The sequence below is a fragment of the Xiphophorus couchianus genome, chromosome 16, assembly GCF_001444195.1.
Source record: "Xiphophorus couchianus chromosome 16, X_couchianus-1.0, whole genome shotgun sequence".
Classification (NCBI taxonomy): domain Eukaryota; kingdom Metazoa; phylum Chordata; class Actinopteri; order Cyprinodontiformes; family Poeciliidae; genus Xiphophorus; species Xiphophorus couchianus.
Genome location: NC_040243.1, coordinates 2407548 through 2426102, shown reverse-complemented (window position 1 = coordinate 2426102; position 18555 = coordinate 2407548). Strand labels below are relative to the sequence as shown.

At 39.8% G+C, this 18555-nt stretch overlaps 2 protein-coding genes across 2 annotated transcripts; both read right to left on the bottom strand.

Moving 5' to 3' along the window:
• Positions 1-5444: 5444 nt before the first annotated feature.
• Positions 5445-11306, bottom strand: cbx2 (chromobox homolog 2 (Drosophila Pc class)). The gene is made up of 5 exons (XM_028043036.1): positions 9968-11306; positions 9809-9852; positions 7902-7967; positions 7006-7075; positions 5445-6927 (listed from the first exon to the last, which is right to left on the bottom strand). The coding sequence occupies exons 1-5, from the start codon at positions 10037-10039 to the stop codon at positions 5602-5604; spliced, it is 1578 nt and encodes a 525-aa protein (XP_027898837.1). The 5' UTR covers positions 10040-11306; the 3' UTR covers positions 5445-5601.
• A 618-nt stretch (positions 11307-11924) lies between these two features.
• LOC114160442 (ectonucleotide pyrophosphatase/phosphodiesterase family member 7-like) lies at positions 11925-18113 on the bottom strand. Its single transcript, XM_028043038.1, has 6 exons — positions 17842-18113; positions 16907-17052; positions 15643-16272; positions 13165-13396; positions 12553-12676; positions 11925-12464 (listed from the first exon to the last, which is right to left on the bottom strand). The coding sequence occupies exons 1-6, from the start codon at positions 18074-18076 to the stop codon at positions 12413-12415; spliced, it is 1419 nt and encodes a 472-aa protein (XP_027898839.1). The 5' UTR covers positions 18077-18113; the 3' UTR covers positions 11925-12412.
• Positions 18114-18555: the final 442 nt, after the last annotated feature.

The window sequence follows — 18555 nt, the reverse complement described above, 5'->3', positions numbered from 1 at the left end:
AACAATGGACAGCAGAGTGGCGGAGGAGTCATGATGTGGGCTCGTTTTGCAGCCACATGGACAACTTAGTCATGGAGTCGACTGCAAACTTCAATCTGAGTCCATCTGTCCAACAGCAGGAGTTTAGTCCAAACTGTATCTTCAGCAGAACACTTATTCCAAACAAAGCAGCTAACCTACAACAAAGAAATGAATCAACGGCCTAATCAAAGTCCACATCTCAACGTCACTAAATGCTTTCTGTCGATCTCTATATACTATATCTTTCTGTGCCTGTTTCTTTGCATCCCTGGCTTTTCCTCTATCTCTCTCTATTTCTATCTTTCTCTCTTTATAACTCGACATATTTATCTATGTATTAAAATCCCGACAGAGTGGAACCTTGTGTATTCTCCAGGTCAGTTTGTAAGGATCTTAGAACTTGGTGTCATCCTGGCTCTGACAGGCGTCTACTTTCCTTTCAACCTGACCGCCTGTCATCAGATCAAACTGCCTTCATGTTGATGTATTTGTCTGTTTTCTCATCGCTGTTATAAACACATCACCGTCTCCAGGAGTCTGATGTGAAGCAGAGAGCCTATTGTCAAACAAAAAGAAAATAAAACTTTAAAAAAATGTTTCTCCTGATGAAGAAATCTGCAAAATAACATGTTTTAGATGTGCTTTGGTATGATTGAAGATGGATTTGTCTGGTTTATTCACTCAGGTGGATCAGGGGTTGATGGTGCATTGATGAGGTTGAGTTTTACGGTCATTTCTAGCCTCTAGTGAGGGCTGGCCTGTTGGCCTTCATATATGCATGTGTGCGTGTGTGTGGGGGTGTGTGTGTGTGTGTTGGGTTTGGGGGATCGGGGGTGTATTACACTGTCACACTGTTCATACTGTTTATGCATACCAGGCCACTGTGAGTGCCTCTTTGTCGCGTAAGTGTTTACTTGAATTTATTTCGGGAGCTCCACATGACTGGGACAGGGATCTCTATAAATTATGGAACAGAGCGCTTTGTGTAATGATAACTTCTGTCAGGTCCTCAGGCTGTGTGACAGTGTTGTTAGGAGTGTGTAAATACTGCGGTGGTGAAAGAGGGAGAGGGGCGTCTGTGGCCTGAAAGGTGCTGCACGGTTTCCTCCGGAGCCAAGCAGGAAACAATGCAGGAATAATCTTCCCTTGTGTTATTCCAGATTATCTATGACATTCCTATTGTTTTGTCTGTGTGGAGTGAAAGTTCAACGTAGTCATAACCAACATTTTAACACAATCTGTTGACAAAACCCTGTAGTTAATGTTCGAAAGCCATACTCTGTCATTAAGTTTAAATCAGCATCGTTGTCTTTCGCCAAATAACGCCCCAAAATCTTTTAGAAACGTTTTAATGTTGACTCGTTTGGTTTTACTGGGACCTGATCCAGCCTCTGATACAACTAATCACAACACACTGATTGATTGGGAAAAGGTGGGTTTGTATCAAACCGAGATAAACAACAAACTGGGGGGGAAAATCAGATGTGAGACTCCTCAAGGCTCCGTTCTCTGGCCACTTATGATCCCATTACCACAGATTATTTTGATTCACTGTTTACCATATGTATCGCCATTTTCAGAAAATTAGAATATAACTAGATGAGGCATGTTGGATTAAAAACACTTTTTAAAAATAATCTTTAAAAAAGTTTTAAATATGCTTTCCACTTATTTTTTTTAATGTTGTAGTGTCATATTCTAATTTTACATGTTAACTTTTCATTACTTGCAAGTGGAAAATAAATATAGTTAACAGAAAATAAGGCTGTTAAATGAATCTCTATCATGTGTTTCACTTAGTGATAAAGTTCCTGAAATAAATGATTTTTTCTGTAATATTCTAATTAGTTAAATGGGCCATTATTACAGGAGATTCGATTGGAATTGTGAGGTAGTAGAAGACGTGTAACATGTAAGCTGATGAGACAACTTTATATTTCCGTAACTAAAGTCACTATTTTGGTCCCAGCAGTGGTAAAAAATGTCATAGATCATGAGTGAAGTAGACTAAATACTTCAGAGCAGCTAAAACACTTTGGTTCTGTTATGGTCTTTGGAATAAATTGAGCATTTTGTCCACACAGTGAAGTGTGGCAATCTAATGACAATTTTGACATCACTTAGGGAGGTTATTTTACCAACTGGACAGTTTCAAAACAGAGAAAACCAGCTGCTATAATCAGCAGCAGAACGCTCCACTGATGAAGGTAAGAACAGTAAAATATAAAATCAGTTTACTGGATGAATGGTCATTTATTTTGCTTTGCCAGGTGTATTGTCTGGCGATGGACAGACTTTTTGTGGTGGCAGCAGTTTGTGGCTCAGGAAGGATAGAAACTGGTCTTAAAACCTCTAGTTTAAAGATTTTTAACATGTTCAACAGGTTGATTTTAAATTATTTATTGTTAAATTAGATGACCAATATTTACTCTGTGGTTACTTCTATGGTGATCTTTTACGGTTGGAAACTGCATAGTCAAATCACAGGAAGACCTGTGTCTGAAGGGAAGAAAATGAGGCTTGTTTGCATTTTCTGAGTTGTCTAGAAAATCATAAGTTTTCACCTCTACATTTATTCTGAAATGTTTGGAATTGTAGGAGTTAAAATTCGAATTATGGGAAAGAAAAACCTTTTTCATATATATATTTGTTCCATTACATTGTTCTCAGTAAAATTATTTTATCTTATTTTAACGGAAAGCATGACATATAGACTACAGTGTAACATTACATCTAAATTGTGTATTAAATCATTTTCTTCTGTCTGCTGTATCATGTGTAAGGGCGCCATCCAGTGGCGATTTAGTGAGCAATTAAATTGTGGATTTATATGAAACCGACTGTTATCTTTATCAGTCAGTTTTTACACTTTTTGGAGTTGAACTATTAAAAATTCATCCTTGTTTACTCTTAGCAACAATAAGAATTTGTTCACTATTTCATTATAAATTGAAGAAAAGTTCAGATTTTGAGTAAAAGTTGATGAATATTTGTGGTTCTATTTACTCAAATACACAAGAAAGCAAAAACCGTGGTCATTAAAAGATCAGTAAAAAGTTTCCACCACAAATAAAAGATTACTTTTATTTGTTGATTATTATTTGTTGATTACATCTAAAGAAAACATGACATTTAATATCACAACAATAAAATATTAATCCAAACGTGGATCTCATGAAAAATGGTTAAAAGTTTTTAACTGTTACTTTTAATCTGACAAATCAGCCTCATTAGATATTCTAATTTATTCAATATTACTGTAGTTTTTGATTGTGTAGAGGCAGACGCATGAAATGATACTTTCAGGGCATTTCTATATGGAGCCAATTAAATTCACATTGATCGAGATATATAAATATGTAGTTGGATTTATATATATATATATATATATATATATATATATATATATATATATACAGTACACACATAAAGGTTTCTAATCTGGAATATGGCTTTTAGGAAAATCTTTCTTCCTTTCTAGGAAGAAGTGCAATAATCTCCAGGCAGGAGGGGAATTCTCTCTCAAATTGCTAAAAAAAATAAAACATTTAGTTAAAGAAAAAAATCTCCTGGTTGTGAATAAAGACAAATAAACACAAACTGAGGTCCTTTGTTCTGTTTATTAGTCAAGTTTCACAAGGCTTTATGGTTAAAATAAACACAGAAAACAAACCCCGTCTAGATGGATATGTGGCAGTTTATGCCTTGATGTTTATATCTGTAAAAAAGTAGATGCCAGAAAAGTAAAAAAGCGAGTTGCGTCAGCCTCCCAGCTGGCGGAATAACATCATAGCTTGGCTCTAAATGAAAGAATAAAGCAGAACTAAACCATTCAAATGCTTTCAATCAGGCGTGCAACATTTGTTTCTCCCAGCAGGACCTCCTCCCTCACGTTACAGGAGTACAAATAAGAAAATCAAACAGGTTTAGGCTCCATTCAATGCTCTGGGGGTCCTCCCTGCATTCAGCTACCTGCGACCGCAGCTATCTTTAGGGGAAAAGAACGAACGGCTCAGTCTGCAGGCGAGTTGAGTCGCTGCTTTGTTGCTGAACTCCTCCCACGGGAGCAGAAAGCAGCGCACATGGTTGCTGTTTCTTTCCCTTTACATCAGATAAAGACCCAGATTCTTTTTTCCTCCCTCTGGCCTGAAACACCTGTGAATAAAACTAGAACCGTTTTATAACTAGAGATGCACCAATCCAATGTTTAAAAAGAAAAAACAAGTAAATTTCCACCAAAAATGTCAGAAATTTTCTAGAAAAAAAAAAAACAAGGAAATTTCTGAGTTTGAGAAGTCAAACATTTTCTAAAAAAATCTAATACTTGGATTAATCTAAAAACTTGAATATTTCCAAAAGTCTAAATTGTTTAACTTTTGAAGCTTGCTCTAATACAACCTAATCAGTTGTATCAAAATTTGTGTATTTGGCAAAACTGCAATGGAAACAGTTTTTCACATCACACATTGTGATCAAGCAGATGTAGGATGATGGCAATGACGTACCATGTGAACAAATTTATTCACATAAGGTGTGTTTTTTTAACATGAGCAGAATATTTTTGTAATGGAAACGCAGCCAGTGAATGTACAGGACATGTTATGCTGCTGTCTTAAACTGTCTTTATAAACATTTGAAAAAATGAATTTTTTTTCTCAAAATTTCAACATGTTTTTCTGCTCATTATTCCCTCTACATGTGGTAAAACTCTCCAGAGAAGGACAGAGGTAAACATCCTCCAGTCAGAAGTTTTACCTTCATATCTCTGTGAATGCAGATACCGTATCTGACTTCCTGCATGTAAACAGAACCTGTCATAATGATGCAAACGGTCCAACAAGGCGTGGAAACCCAGCCCAGTTAGAGCTCTGCTGAGGCAACATGGGATGGATTACCCTGGATAAGTTACAAAACACGACTAAAACTCCCTCAGGGAGTTTAAAATAATCTCACTCCTGTTTATAACCACTGCTTAATTATTTCTGTAACATTCTGATCACATTTATAGTAAAACTGATAAACTGTCACATTCTAACTAAATGAGCTAAGCAGTTAATTTGCTAACTAAATATTTGGTTCAGCTAAACACAGCTAATATTTTACTAATATCTTAAAGCTATACATTTAGCTTTTTGTACCGATATATAACAATATACATATATTCCAGTTTTCTGAGTTTTTTTGTGCTGGTAAGAGTTTTAAAATTGGACTTCAACATTTTGTGTCAGCCTTGTTCTGATTGGCTAAATCTATCTGAAACTTAAGATACCAACTCAAATACCACTGCTAATAACCTCTGAATTTAACATTAAAATGAAACTAAAGTGAACCGTCCCTTTAAGACTGGGACTAATGATCACACGGGCTCTGTAACTGAATACCGTAGTTTCTCTCTTGAGTAACACGACAAACGAGGACAAACGTTTATTTCTCTGCGTCCAAAATGCACTTTTTTAATACATATGACAAAATAAATAATTACAATCAATGACTGACTCTATTATTATTGTTTTTATCTAAAATATGTCTTGACTACTATAAGTGAACTAGTGAACCCTGCAGACCCGCCCAGGTCGACTGTCAGTAGTTGCGGATGCTGAAGAAGCCCACGCTGGTTGGCGACTCTTTCACCGTGACGGTGACCAGGTTCGCCGTGACATCAGTCACAAACACGTGTTCGATCAGGCTGCGTGTGGGCTTCCAGTCCTGGTTCTGGCCCGCCACTGGGTGACCCTGTCCAGCGTACGAAGAGTCGTGGTCCGAGTCCGAGCTGCTCTCCTCTTCGCCGGTGCTCATGTCGGTCATTTTGGCTTTCTTGCTGCCTTTAGTGGCCGTTCTTGCTGGCGGGTTCTGGATCTCGGAGCAGGACTTGTCCAACCGGCCTTGGACCTTCTGGAATTCCTTCATTTCTCTGAGCTTGTCTCCACCGGCCTGCGGTTTCCTGGCAGGCGGTCTTCCAGAGGAAACCGGACTTTTATTGGCGTTTGTCTCCAGATTTTGGGCGACTGTGGGTTTTCTCGCAGGGATGACTGGATTTCTCAGGCCCGATGCTGCGGTGGTTCCAGGAGCGTCACCGCTTTGAGACTGCTTGTTCTGAAGGTTGAGGGGCTGATGGCCTTGATTGGAGGAGGAGCTCTTAGACGGGGAAGCCCCTGCTTTAGTACCGGCTACCCGCTGCATTGCGGACCCGGTGGAGTGGGGCTTCTTTGGTCCGCTGGGTGAGCTCAGAGTGTGCTGAGTGGTTCCTTGAACTGGATGCTTGGTGGTATTCACATTCAGAGCAGCTACTCCTTTGGATTTACAAGCAGCTGTTTTCAAATCCAGACTTCCTCCACTGTTCCCGCCGGAGATGGACAGCTTCCCCTCGGTTGCATTTCTGATCTGGTTGGATTTGTTCAAGGCCAGAGACGCGGTTTGGACTGAAGATCTCCCAGATCCAGGTGAGCTGGTGGCGGGTTTAACCGCCCCACCCTGGGTCAGCGGGCTCCTGTACGGACCAGGCGCCGCATCTTTGGCTGAGCTGCGGTGGAAACCCATGAAGGTGAAGCTCGCCGGATGAACCGGCTTCTTGATCGCCCCTGGAAGATCCGTCTCTCTGGCGGTCTTCAGGACTTTGCGCGGACCCTTGTTCTGCTGGAACTCCTTCGCCTCCGGAGGCAGGGGCTTCCTGTTTCGCTTCCTCAGGGGCTCCTGCTTCGCCATGACGATCTGCGCCTTCTTCTGAGGGACGGGATGTAGCTCCCGTGGCCTGACGGTCGGGCTCGCCTGTTTGGCGTGGCCGTCATCGCCCTCATCTTCATCTTCTGAGGATGAAGACGAAGAGGAGCAGGAGGATGAGGAGTCGGAGGACGAGGAGGATGAAGCAGATGAAGAGGTGCTTGATTTTTGGGGTTCCGGTATATTCTCCTAGAATTTTAAGAATAATTGTTTAGCAGTCCATTGTTGGTCCAGAAAGTAGACGGTTCTGCTGTGGTCGATACTTACTATTATCTTTCTGGGTCGTCCTCTGGGCCGTTTGCGTCTTTTAAGCATCAGAAGCTCTTTTTCTTGTTCTCTGATGGGAAAAATATTTTGCATTGAGGATAGAACGAGCAGCTAGTGACGCTACCTTTGGTAACTTATGACTCCTGTGCATTATGGCAAAGTTAATTAAAAAAGAAATTAATGAACAAATTAACTTCTTGATTCAAACTTTGCAGTCTGCTATGAGATCATCTAGTACTGTGCCAAACTGGTTCAGGAACCTTTTTGTGTCATAAAATCGGGACAAAATCCAACAATCACATACGTGGATCCTCAAGGCTGTGTCCTTGGGCAACTTTAATTCAATATCTATATATGCTACAACAGAATACTAGGACCAGGCTATTTTTTTTATGAAAATAGTCATAATAATACAAGAGTAAAGTTGTACGACAGTTGTAATAATATAAAAATAAAGTCATAATTTCATCAGAACTCCTACAGGTATACTTTGGAATCTATTGAAGGAATAAGGAAATGCTTACCTTTAGTCACAACTGCATAATATCATTTTAGTGTCCACTTTGAAAAAAGAACCAAGCTGAGATGCATTTTATTCTATTAAAATGACTAGGAACCAGGAAATATTACTTTTTTAAAAATATCTTGTACTCCATCGTACAGGAATAACAGAAAAAAGGCAGAAATTAAGATTTATTTATTTTTGCTCCCAACATTTTCTAACGAGATCAGGACTCAATTGGACTACTCAGTTTTTAAAACTACATTTAAGGTTTTCTTTCATTTTTTTTTTTAATAATAATTGACTGTTGTTCATCTGTGATGTCACTAAATGTATTAAATCAATCAATGAGTTAAAACATCACAAGCTGCACAGGAAACCAAGGGTTACCCACTTCTTATTGAATGCCGCCAACAGTCTCGGGTCCAGAATGTTTTCCTGCGGCTCCCAGCTGTTGTGTCTGAAATAAATAGAAAATGACACCCAACAATTAAAGAGTCATTTTCTATGTGGTTCTCAGAGGGAAATATAAAAAAAGTTGGTTTTTAAAGCCAAACTAAATAATTAAAAGCAAAACAGTTGCTGAAATATAGTTGACATTGATTTCCATCAACCCACATTTGTCTGACCCTTTCTCTGCCAGTACCATTATTTACTTCATACTAGATGCAAGTTTAGCATTTCTGAAATTGCACACTAATATTTTAGCTCCATAATATATAGCCTCCACAATCAGATAGGAGAATTTCACAACAAGTTAAATAATTCATGGAGTAATTTGATTTAATTTCACTACAGACATCAGGGTTTAATTTTCTGAAAACAAAAATGGGGTCAATAGTTTGTTTGTCCACATATGTCCCTAACTCTTGTCAGAGTCTGATAAAGTAAGTTCTTCCAACATAAATCCTGTTGGTTGATGTGCTAACAGACTGGAAATGATGAGGTTTTAATTTTGATAGCAGAAACAGACAGATTTTTGGCCTATTAATAATCACTGGAGTGTAAATCAGTGGTGAAATACAGACTGATTTGCTTTCTTTGTAGAAAATTCAAACTTGAGCAAAACCTGTATGGCTTAGTTATCTAAATTATTCTGGTCACATGTTCCTCGTGCACATCTGTGTCTATCAGAGTAACAATGCAGGTCAGAACTGTAGCAGAAACAGTCAACCTGTAAGCTTTTGTTTTTATCATCTGCAGTCGCTCTTCACTTTGAATTACACAAACAGGGCTCTTAAATGTCTGGGTACGGTGCTGGTGTGTTAGGTCTCCCAAGGTACCCTTGTAAAGCAACATTTCTTTTAACTTCTTGCTTAACATATTACCATATATATTTCCATTTTTTACTCAATTTCAGGCTAAAGACTTTGCTATCCCTGCTTTTGTCTGGTTTATGTCTGGATAAACCAGAAAATGTTTTAAATATGATATAGTTTTGGCACATTTGAAGACTAAAAATGTTGGCAGTTCTTGGCTTTAGTTAATTTAGAGAACCTAAATGAGATGTTTTTTAAATGTACATCTTAGATTAAGTGGAAATAGGCCAATTTAAATCTAACTGCCCTTTTCTTTGGTGCATCAATTTTTAAAGCACCTGCAGGCTCCCTTCCTGATCCCCACTGTATTTCTGAACCTTATTATACGTCAAACAACCTAATTATAGTGCAGGGGGAAAAAGAAAAACCGGATTGATCTGATCTGTAATAAGCTTTCTCTTAGTGAACAGCCTATTCTGATCAGCAGTGAGGAAAATAATCCACCCCCACCCTCTGCCAACACACACAAAGGATGTGGTTCCAACAGAAAACCCTGGAGCTGGCAGGCAACAGTGTGAACTGATGGAGGATTACAGGGATGGAGCAACACCATGGATAAAACCTCACATTTTCTGTCATAAACTAATATAAAGCTTAATAAAGTAGAATTATTTTTTTGTTTTTTTTTACAAACTATTGCAAATTTGGATTATTTATGTGCAGAAAACGTATTAAAAATTTAGTGAAGTTAATATTTGTAACCGTCTGAATGAGCTGAAATCCAACTACTAAATCAGTTTAATGATGCAGGGACAAATCTGCACCACTTTTCAAAGACAATTCTGGATTTCTGAACAAAAGAAGCAACTATAGAGGTTCCCAATAAAGGTAGAAACAATTCCCAGGAGCAAAACACAAGTCTGGGGTGTATTTCTAGTTCTGGACCGAATGGAAAGAGCCAGGGTTCGGTTCTGGAGGAGGCAGCAGGCTCCCATCAGATACGTTGTTGTTGTTTTCATTGTTCGGGCTGAGTAGCACTTACTTGGATGACCATCCCCTCCACTTCACCAGAAACTCCAACTTTCCCTGAAACAAGAGCGCAGAAAAACGGCAACAGCGGCGGTTTGGTTAGCGAGAAGCCGCCGGAGGAAGGACGGAAAACCGCGGAATGAGGATGAAAAGGTCGTTTCTGAAGCCCCACCTTTCTGAGTCGTTTGTTCAAAATGCACTCGGCATCAAAAACCTGCTCTCCCACGGCGCTCAGCTCCTCCATGATTGCCTTCACCCCGAAAACGGAGGCTTCCTCAGCAGCCAATCAGAGCAGCGATGGGACAGCACCGGATGTTTGCAGGAAGGCTTTCAAAGTAAAAGCGCTGGTCGCATACAGAGCATAGATGCTATGTTTATCAGTAAATAAAGCAGAAGAATTGAAAAGATGCGGGTAGATCTATTATTATAAGTAGCAAAATCTGGCACGAAAAAAAGTGGAATGAAGATGAGGATGAAAGTAATTTATACAAAAGACAACATTAATAAAAAAAAAAAGTCAAACAGAAGAAAAGAAGCTGAAACAATAGTTTAGAATAGTTTCCATCTAAACTATTGTACTTAACTGGCAAAACATGGATAAACATGAGGTGTGTTTAGAAACATTGTTGAACTATGAAGTACATAAATCTGAAAGAACAATTGCAGATAGAATGAATGTTGGGAACTGAAGGAAATAAATAAATAAATAAATAAATAACTAAATAAATAAATGTAAGAAAAAAATGTCCACAAGAGACAGAATGCAGTCAGAAATATTCTGACACAGATGGTATTTTGCAAACCTTGCAGCCTCAGCTGTGTGTGATCAGGTGCTTGTCTATTAATTACAAAGAACTGTAAAAAGTTGATGAGTAGATCTTCAGTTCAGCTGCAGTTGTTGTCTTGACGATGGTTTACTTCTAAGGAATTTCAGGAATTTCAGAAATTTCAGACTGTGAGGAACTTGCTGCTGAGAGGTTAGGAACTAAAATAACTTCAACGTGAGAAGTTGAGCTGCACAGAAGATTGTTTCAGGAAGTTCAAGACGCTCCAAAAAGCTCAAAAGTTTCAAACAGTTCATAGTGAAGAAAACATTTTGGTGGTAAATAAACAGAAACTCTGCAGAAAGAAAAGGAATCTGCTGCAGAATGAATCAGATTAATCTTTTAGCTGATTGTTTGAGACATCTGGAAAATCATTTATCCGTAGGACATTGGGGGGGGGGGGGGGGGGGGTCATGTGTGCCACCACCAACTGTGACGCATCCTAATTTAACCCGTATGTGAGTTTATTGTGCCACTCATAGCTGGAGCATGGCAGAGAAATTCTGTTACTTTACTTCTGATTGGTTCTTTTTTAAACTTTTAACCTTTTTTGGTTGAGTTCTTCTATGTTTAGACATCCTTTTTGAGTTATGATGTGTAACCATGGTAACGAGGCTTTGTTTTTACAACTGGGTGCAGCTGACTGGCGTCTCAAAAGCTCAAATAATACCTGAACTAAAGCCTTAAATCCCAGAGGAGTTGAAAAGGAGGCTTCAGGGAGAAAGACCAGGTCAAAATAACAGAAAGAAAAACAGCTTTTCCATTCATCATAAGAATGATACAGAGACTAAATAGGGAGCAGCAAAAGCAAATGAGGTGGATTAGCAGGGCTTTCCAACAACTAATGGTTTCATCCAGGGTGTGCTGTTGTGAAATATCGTCTCTACCGTCTGGAAATTGAGCCGTTAGCACGTTGTTGCAAACAGCAAGTCTTCAGTCAGAGGCCTCTTCAGCTTTGTTGCAAGATGGACTGCTACTGGAGCTCCGTCTTTCCCAGCATAATTATCCTCTGTGAGTTTAGAGGATGTGAGGTACAACAAAATAAAATTTCCCTATGAGATACATATAGTGTTTTTTAAATAAATCTTAGTTGTTGAACCCAAAAATTAACAAACTTTATGAATAAAAAACATTAATTTAGCTTTTCATTTGACGTTAAAGTTTAAATTAAATATCCCTGCATTAATATCAGTGTTAAATATGAAAAATGTCAAACTGATCAAATATGTGCACAAACATTTCGAGTTGGCTAATATTTTATCTACAGGTGAAGTGACATAAATGAGGGTAACCAGTTTGGAGACGTTTATGGATTTTTTTGTAAAACATCTTTAATTTTGAAAGACTTAACAGGAAGTGTTATCCTTCTTGATGCACCTTGACTGGGCAACACGGACACAGGCGGCTAAATCAGAATGTGATTGTGGAAATATGACACTCGGCAGCTACCGTAGTCTCATTGACACAAATATTATTGTTTATTCTCTACAAATAAATATTTTAAAGCAAAAATATATATTTTTAATCCTTGTTAGTTTATGCAGCACAAACATCTGAGTATTTTTTTTCTTTTGGGGAAAAAAACTGATATTTAATTACAATTGTATTTCATGGCATGAAACTCAGAATTTGTTATCTGTCATGGTAAAATGCTGCATTATTATCCAAAATAAATATGTATAACACAGCAAATTTAAGCTGTTTTATGCAGGTTATGGGATGATGGACAAATTTCCCTTTGGTAGATATTTCTCTATGCAAGATGGAGGAATGAAGTTTTCTTTGTGTTATGATCACAGTGAAGTTTGTTTTGACTTCTCTTCTTCTCCTGGCGAACTGTCCAACCTGTAACAGAGATGCAGAGCGATAAAAAACAATCCTACTTCTACAATAAAATCATCTCCAAAAAATATAATCTAATTCTTTCCCTCACCTTTTATTCTTTCGTTTTCTCTTGATGATTTTCTGTGTCGTTGATACAGTGAAAACTAGGAGAAGAAATCCAGCCACTGCAGCCAGTCCAATGAAGCCGTTTTTCCAGAAGTTCCGAGCTTCACCTGAAAGAAGAAGAAAAAAAAATTTTCATACTGAATTAAGGGCTTTTTCTACATTATTTCTAAAGTTTCTTCTGACACTTTGATATTAGGGCATTTTGAAATAGCGTCCTTTACACCGAATGATTCATTCTTTACCGACTTTACTCATATTGTTTAACATAAATATCACTAATGATCATTACGTTTACTCACTCTCATTTATTCGAATAATGTTTGGGAACAATGTTATTTAAGGGTTAAATTTACTACACCATATTTGTAATTTACTGGAGTAATATTATTAATTATTATTAATAGTTTGTAGTGAAAAACAGATTGCATTTTACAATATTTCTTTACATTTATTTTATTGTATTGTATTTTTTCTCTTCTTCCCTCCATCTTTCTGAGGTCCCTCTATCGCCCCCTGGCGACCTATCCTTTGATTGAGTGAAAGTTGAGTAATGAAGAAAAATGAAACATTTCCACACCTGATGAGTGGAACATGCCTTCAGGTTGAGCCGTCGCCAGCATGTGCTGAGTGACGCTCAGGTGGCCGTCGTTGACCTCGGGCTGGATGTTCAGAATGTGGCACATCAGCGGATAGATGTTGACCGTCTCGAAGGGCCCCACCTCCAGGTTCTGGTGGAAGGCCGGACCCACGGCCCTGAAAAAGGGCTTCATGTCCATCTCCTGATTGTCAAAGCCGTGCTCTCCTTTGTTGAACTGAACGGGGAAATACTGCAAGGACAGGAGGCAGATGATGTGACAGTCATGGCCCATTTTAGGAGGTTTGATAGGAGTTTAACTTTCATTAAACAGTCATTTTAATAAGGACTTCCCAGCCTGGCCTGCTTCCAGCAGAGGGAGATATTGGCTAAGAAAAAGACTTGGTTTCATGCTATGATGCCTTTTCTGCCTTTATAATAACTCTCAACTCATGACACTGTTTAATAACAGATTATTTTCATTTATCTTCTATTTTTAACATCAAACACATATGAGAAACAACCAAATAATAATTAATTGTGTCATATTATGGCTAAAAGTCATTAAAAAATAGGTAGAACAACCAGTTATCTAAGTAATTGCATAACAGTTTTGTGCTTATCTTTCTGTGGGATCAACTCAAATCGGCTGGAAGCCATGAAAGGAGAGAACAAAGAGTCGGCTAATGTCCTGATCGCTGCCGCTCGCATCCCGAGATGTCAGATAACCCACTTTCACCGACTCTTCTGTTTCTTCAAACATCCTCAGCCCTTTCTGCTCCTTCAGGCCCGATGTGGCGCTTCACAGTTTGGACCGACAGCGTTCAGCTGAGTTGAGTACGGAGCCAAATGAAAATGCTAATTTTGAATTTCGAGGCATGAAAAGCTTCGCAGAGCATTCGAGAGCTCTGCGTGTCATCAGCCAGGCCTGGATTATCTGTGCAAATGCACTTGATTAAAACTGTAATGTGCCAAGATTAAAATTTCACTCCTGTTTCTAATTGAAAAGAGCTCAGTTTCACAACTTCCAGAGAGCAAATTCTGGGGCTAATTTAATTACATCGGAGGTCAAGACGGGAGGATGGTTCTGGAGTGAACATGATGGCGCTCCTATCAGTTATAGGCCATAAATGTGCGTCTAAATCAATGTGATCATAATCACAGCTTTACTGGCAGCTGTTAATGTGTTAACAGGGCTGTTATTGAGATGCTAGCAGGTTAAAATGGGGCATCCTGGATTTGGCACAAATGGCAATTTATTTTACCCTTTAAAGGGTAAATCAATAGGACTTGCTGTGGGCAGAGAACTGTCACAGAAGCTGTCACTTCAGCTTTAAACTGTCCTTCATGTTGCACGTCAGGCCGGATAGAAGCTGAAACATGAGAGCTGAGTTTTTACTGCTGCAGGTTCAGGTGAGGTTCAATTAATTGGGAAATCATCTCACACAGAGTGGTACTCTCACAGCATTTCACTCTTTCTGTTGATAATAGTTGCCCAAAATTACATCAGACCAGAAAACAAATATTTTTATGCAGAAATGGTTTGTCTCTGTTCTGTAGAGCATCTGAACTCTGTCTGGGCTCTTTTGGAATGAATTATTGCATCAATGCAGCATGGCATGGAGAAGACTGCTTCCTGCTCAGGAAGCCCTGAATAGTTAGGGTGTTTTCAGGCCTCCTAGTCCAGTAGACTCGGTTCGATTGGGAACCACAGTTGCAATATTTGTTACATTTTCAGTTGGTGCAGCTCACTTTCCATTGTACTTTGTCAAATGAACCAAAACCCTTTGAAAAACCTGTACCCCTCCTCATCTGTGGGGGCGCTGCATCAAGAACTACTGAAGGAAACAACAAGAATACCTAAGAAGAGGGAAAGCAACTTCCTTAATCATGAAATGTGAATTAAAATGGAGTGGAATCAGATTTTGGCAGTTGTAAGATTTTTCTTTTGTCTTTGGTAAAATACCATGAGCCATTTCTCCTATTAGCGCTAGACTCTCGCGTTTGGTTTGGTTGTATTTACCCAGAATGCCCTTTGGTGCAGTTCTCTTCTTGCTTTTAGAGCAGTCTCCGGTCCGCTTGGTGTTCACATACGCATTCGAACCGCATCAGAGTTCAGTTTCAGCTGAACCAAGGCCGAGGTTTGTAGACGGATCAGAGTTCACTTTTTTTAGTTCGCATCAGTTTGATTCTCATTCTCACCTTCGCAAACGAACCAGAGTTTGATTACAGCAGATCAAACACGTTTGGTGTGAATGCACCCAGAAGTTCATCTGCTTTGTTGGTTCTGGTCTGATTAAGTTTGCCAGTGTTACCATGGTGGTTAAAGCAGTTATTGGTTCATATGGCAGCGTGAAGCACCACCATATTACATTACTGTGTTAATAAATATTGATTTATTGGTCTGATCCATCTGTGTGTAAGGAATATATACAAAAATAATTTTTAACTGGCTGTAGTGAAGCATATTCTGGATTATAATAGCAGAACTATACCAACCCCATTGAGGACGAATCCAGGGTCGGTCCATAAAACGATGGGCAGGATGCGGTCGTTGTTTGAGAAGTGAAGGTGCTCCGGCATCTCCTCCTTCTTGTACACGTGCAGGTTTGGGTGCGCCCCCTTCAGGGCGTTGTAAATGGTCTCCAGCTTTCCAGGCTTGGGCAGCAGCATCCCAGAAGGGCCGTAGTCCAGCAGCTGGAAGGACACGTCGCTTAAGGAAAAGCCCGGGATCTTGGACAGGACGATTTCTTCTACATCTGGACCACGAAAGACGGTGGTCATGCCGTGGTCAGCGGTAATGATGATGTTCAGCTGTTTGGTCAACCCATGTTTTTCTGCCGAGTTTCGGATGTAGCCCACAGCTCTGTCCACTTGCTTCACCATCTCTCTGCGTTCTGGTGAGTCTGGCCCGTATTTGTGGCCCGTCATGTCTGGTTCGCCGAAGTACAAAGACACAAAGTCCAGATCCTGATCTCTGAACCAGCTCATCACCTTGTCCGTGTTCTCGTACCACAAGGCCTCGTTACTGTAGTCATAGAAATTGGGCTCCACTTCGCGCACCATAGCAACCTCTCCCTGGTAACTGGATGCTGTGCCGGGAAAGTGAAGAGAGCCCGCTTTCAGGCCCTGGAAGGGTAAAACACAAAGACTGTATATGACATGTCTGCTGGAAAAGTTGAGAGGTAGGTAGAGACTACATCAGCTCATAAAGTTGGTTCTATAGTCCTCATCCCAGTCTCAATGTATTATGCAAAAAGGGAAATATGCTAAATTCACTTTTTGTACTTCCATTTGGGTCTTACTGTTTCTAAAAACAATCAAGTGCGTAGAAAAACCCACCCAACCATTTTCTGGCAGTAAATTCATATTTTTTGGTGCCTGGAAAATTAGTCATTTGAAAAACTTCCTGCTTATTAAGTCACATTGTATGGTAACTGCGCCATTGCCTAGCAACACCAACTAAGCCCAGCCTCGAAACGGCTCTTTTTCCAGACACCAAAAAACATAAACTTATTGCCAAAAAATAGTCGTGTGTGTTTCTTTTTTGTTTTAGGTGCATTTTTAGAAGCAGTAGAAACCCAAATGGAAGTATGAAAATGTGCAAAAGATGAATTTTGCGTAAAAACGGCCTCTGGAGGGTCAGAAAATCCAATCTGTGTCTGTATTTAAATGCATTTTCCTCCACATACAGCTGAACCTTAAGAAGAGTTTGCAGCTGAAACTGTGAGGACTCAGAGTTTTGCTTAATGGCATCTCAAACCTGTCGCTGCGCTGTGATCCAGATCGGCAGCGTGCCGTTGTCCCACCACTCGTTCACAAACTGAGTCTGATAGTAGCCCTTCTTCTCACTCGTGGTGGTGTTGAACCACATGTTGTGGATCACACCGTGGTTCTCAATGTAGCGCCCTGCAGAACAGAACCTTCATCAGACAACTGCTGGACGAAGTCCTACAGCCAAGTTTGGAGATTAATTTCTAAGAAGTTACATTTCTTGAGTAGGAGCTGCTAATTGGAATCAAATGAACAAAGAGAGAACATCCTTTCTGTCAATCAACCAAATATAAGCATCTATCTGAAGGCCAAATGATTGAATCAAATCAACTTGAGGGCCTAAATCAACTTGAGGGCCACAACTCCACACCAACTCAACAACAAACTAAGCATGTAATGCTTTAATTAAACATTTGGTCAGATTTGGTGTTGTAAGGGGATGTGTAAATTATCATAGAGCCCAAACTTAGTAAGGGTTTTGGAGCTTTAGCTTATTTAAAGAAATTTAGCTTTCCACTGGAAACAAATAGAAATAAATTTAGCCAATTCTGAGCAATAAAATCAGGTTTAGATCAGTCTTTCTAGGCAAGTTTAGTAAGTTAATTAAAACAGATTAGGGTGCAACAAAGTCATCTTTCGCCAAAATGTATTAAAATTCAATTAAATTAAAAAATACTTATTAATCCCAAAGAGAATGTTTTTTTATTTCTGTCTTTGTACTTTGCATGAGAATGCAAAAAGTATGGCTATTTAAAGACCAATAACTGATGATGTCGCCAACATTTTCTGCTGTAAGGTGATGTCACTTTGTACAACTTTTGCCCTAATTAGAAACAGGAAGCCTGTAGAAGTCTTTGAATCATTCTTGAGTTAAAGTCAGGGGCCGTACTGGGAATCGCTGTTGCAGAAGGCGAAGTGTTTTACCTGTCAGGAGGGTGAAGTGCGTCGGACTGGTGACGGTGAGATACGGAGGAGTGACATACTGGGCCTTGACTCCATCTTTGGCCATCTGGTCCAGGTTTGGCGTGTCCACATCGCGGTCGTAGTCCCATCGGAAACCGTCGAAGGAGATGAGCAGGACCTTCTGCTTCTCTTTGGCCACCGGGACTCCGAGGACCAAACAGGCCAGGAGGACGCAGAGACTCGCAGCCCGCAGCATGACGAACTCCTCACAGATCTGGACTGACCCCGGCCTTCGGCTGAGGCTTTAACTCACAGGAAGTCCCGCCTCTTTTCAGTCCTCTGAAAGCCCCAAGTTCTGAACAAAGTTTCCCCGACTTATCTTATTGTATTGATTAGATGGACTTTATCTCGGCTCCTTCAGCATCGGGCCTGATGAGGTTTATGAGGCGGTTTTATGGCTGGGACTTGTTTTCACTGTGAATCCCTCGTTCACCCTCTCTCCTTCATTCCCAGTCGTTTGAGTGTTGAGTACTGGCAGTAAAGCAGATTAATCTCTCCAGGCATGTTGCCTGTTTCTCCTCTAACTCGGTTGTTGATGCCGCCTTCCTGCCCGTCTGTGTCTCTGCGTTTCCGACAATGGGGGAACGACACTTTGATGGCTTTCACCTTGAGTTGGGATGGTGCATGATTGATCTGACATCAGGAAAATGAAAAGAATAAGAGTCTATATCTCAT

What these genes read in the sequence shown, in the direction of transcription:
- cbx2 (XM_028043036.1), bottom strand. Translation starts at nt 10,039, where the DNA reads ATGGAGGAGCTGAGCGCCGTGGGAGAGCAGGTTTTTGATGCCGAGTGC. An exon ending in TGGAGGGGATGGTCATCCAA is followed by an intron (nt 7,968 to 9,808) that starts GTAAGTGCTACT and finishes TATTTATTTCAG; the next exon opens with ACACAACAGCTGGGAGCCGC. An exon ending in TTGGCGGCATTCAATAAGAA is followed by an intron (nt 7,076 to 7,901) that starts GTGGGTAACCCT and finishes TTTTCCCATCAG; the next exon opens with AGAACAAGAAAAAGAGCTTC.
- LOC114160442 (XM_028043038.1), bottom strand. Translation starts at nt 18,076, where the DNA reads ATGCTGCGGGCTGCGAGTCTCTGCGTCCTCCTGGCCTGTTTGGTCCTC. An exon ending in GGATCACAGCGCAGCGACAG is followed by an intron (nt 16,273 to 16,906) that starts GTTTGAGATGCC and finishes TTACCCTTCCAG; the next exon opens with GGCCTGAAAGCGGGCTCTCT. An exon ending in GGCGACGGCTCAACCTGAAG is followed by an intron (nt 12,677 to 13,164) that starts GCATGTTCCACT and finishes TTCTTCTTTCAG; the next exon opens with GTGAAGCTCGGAACTTCTGG.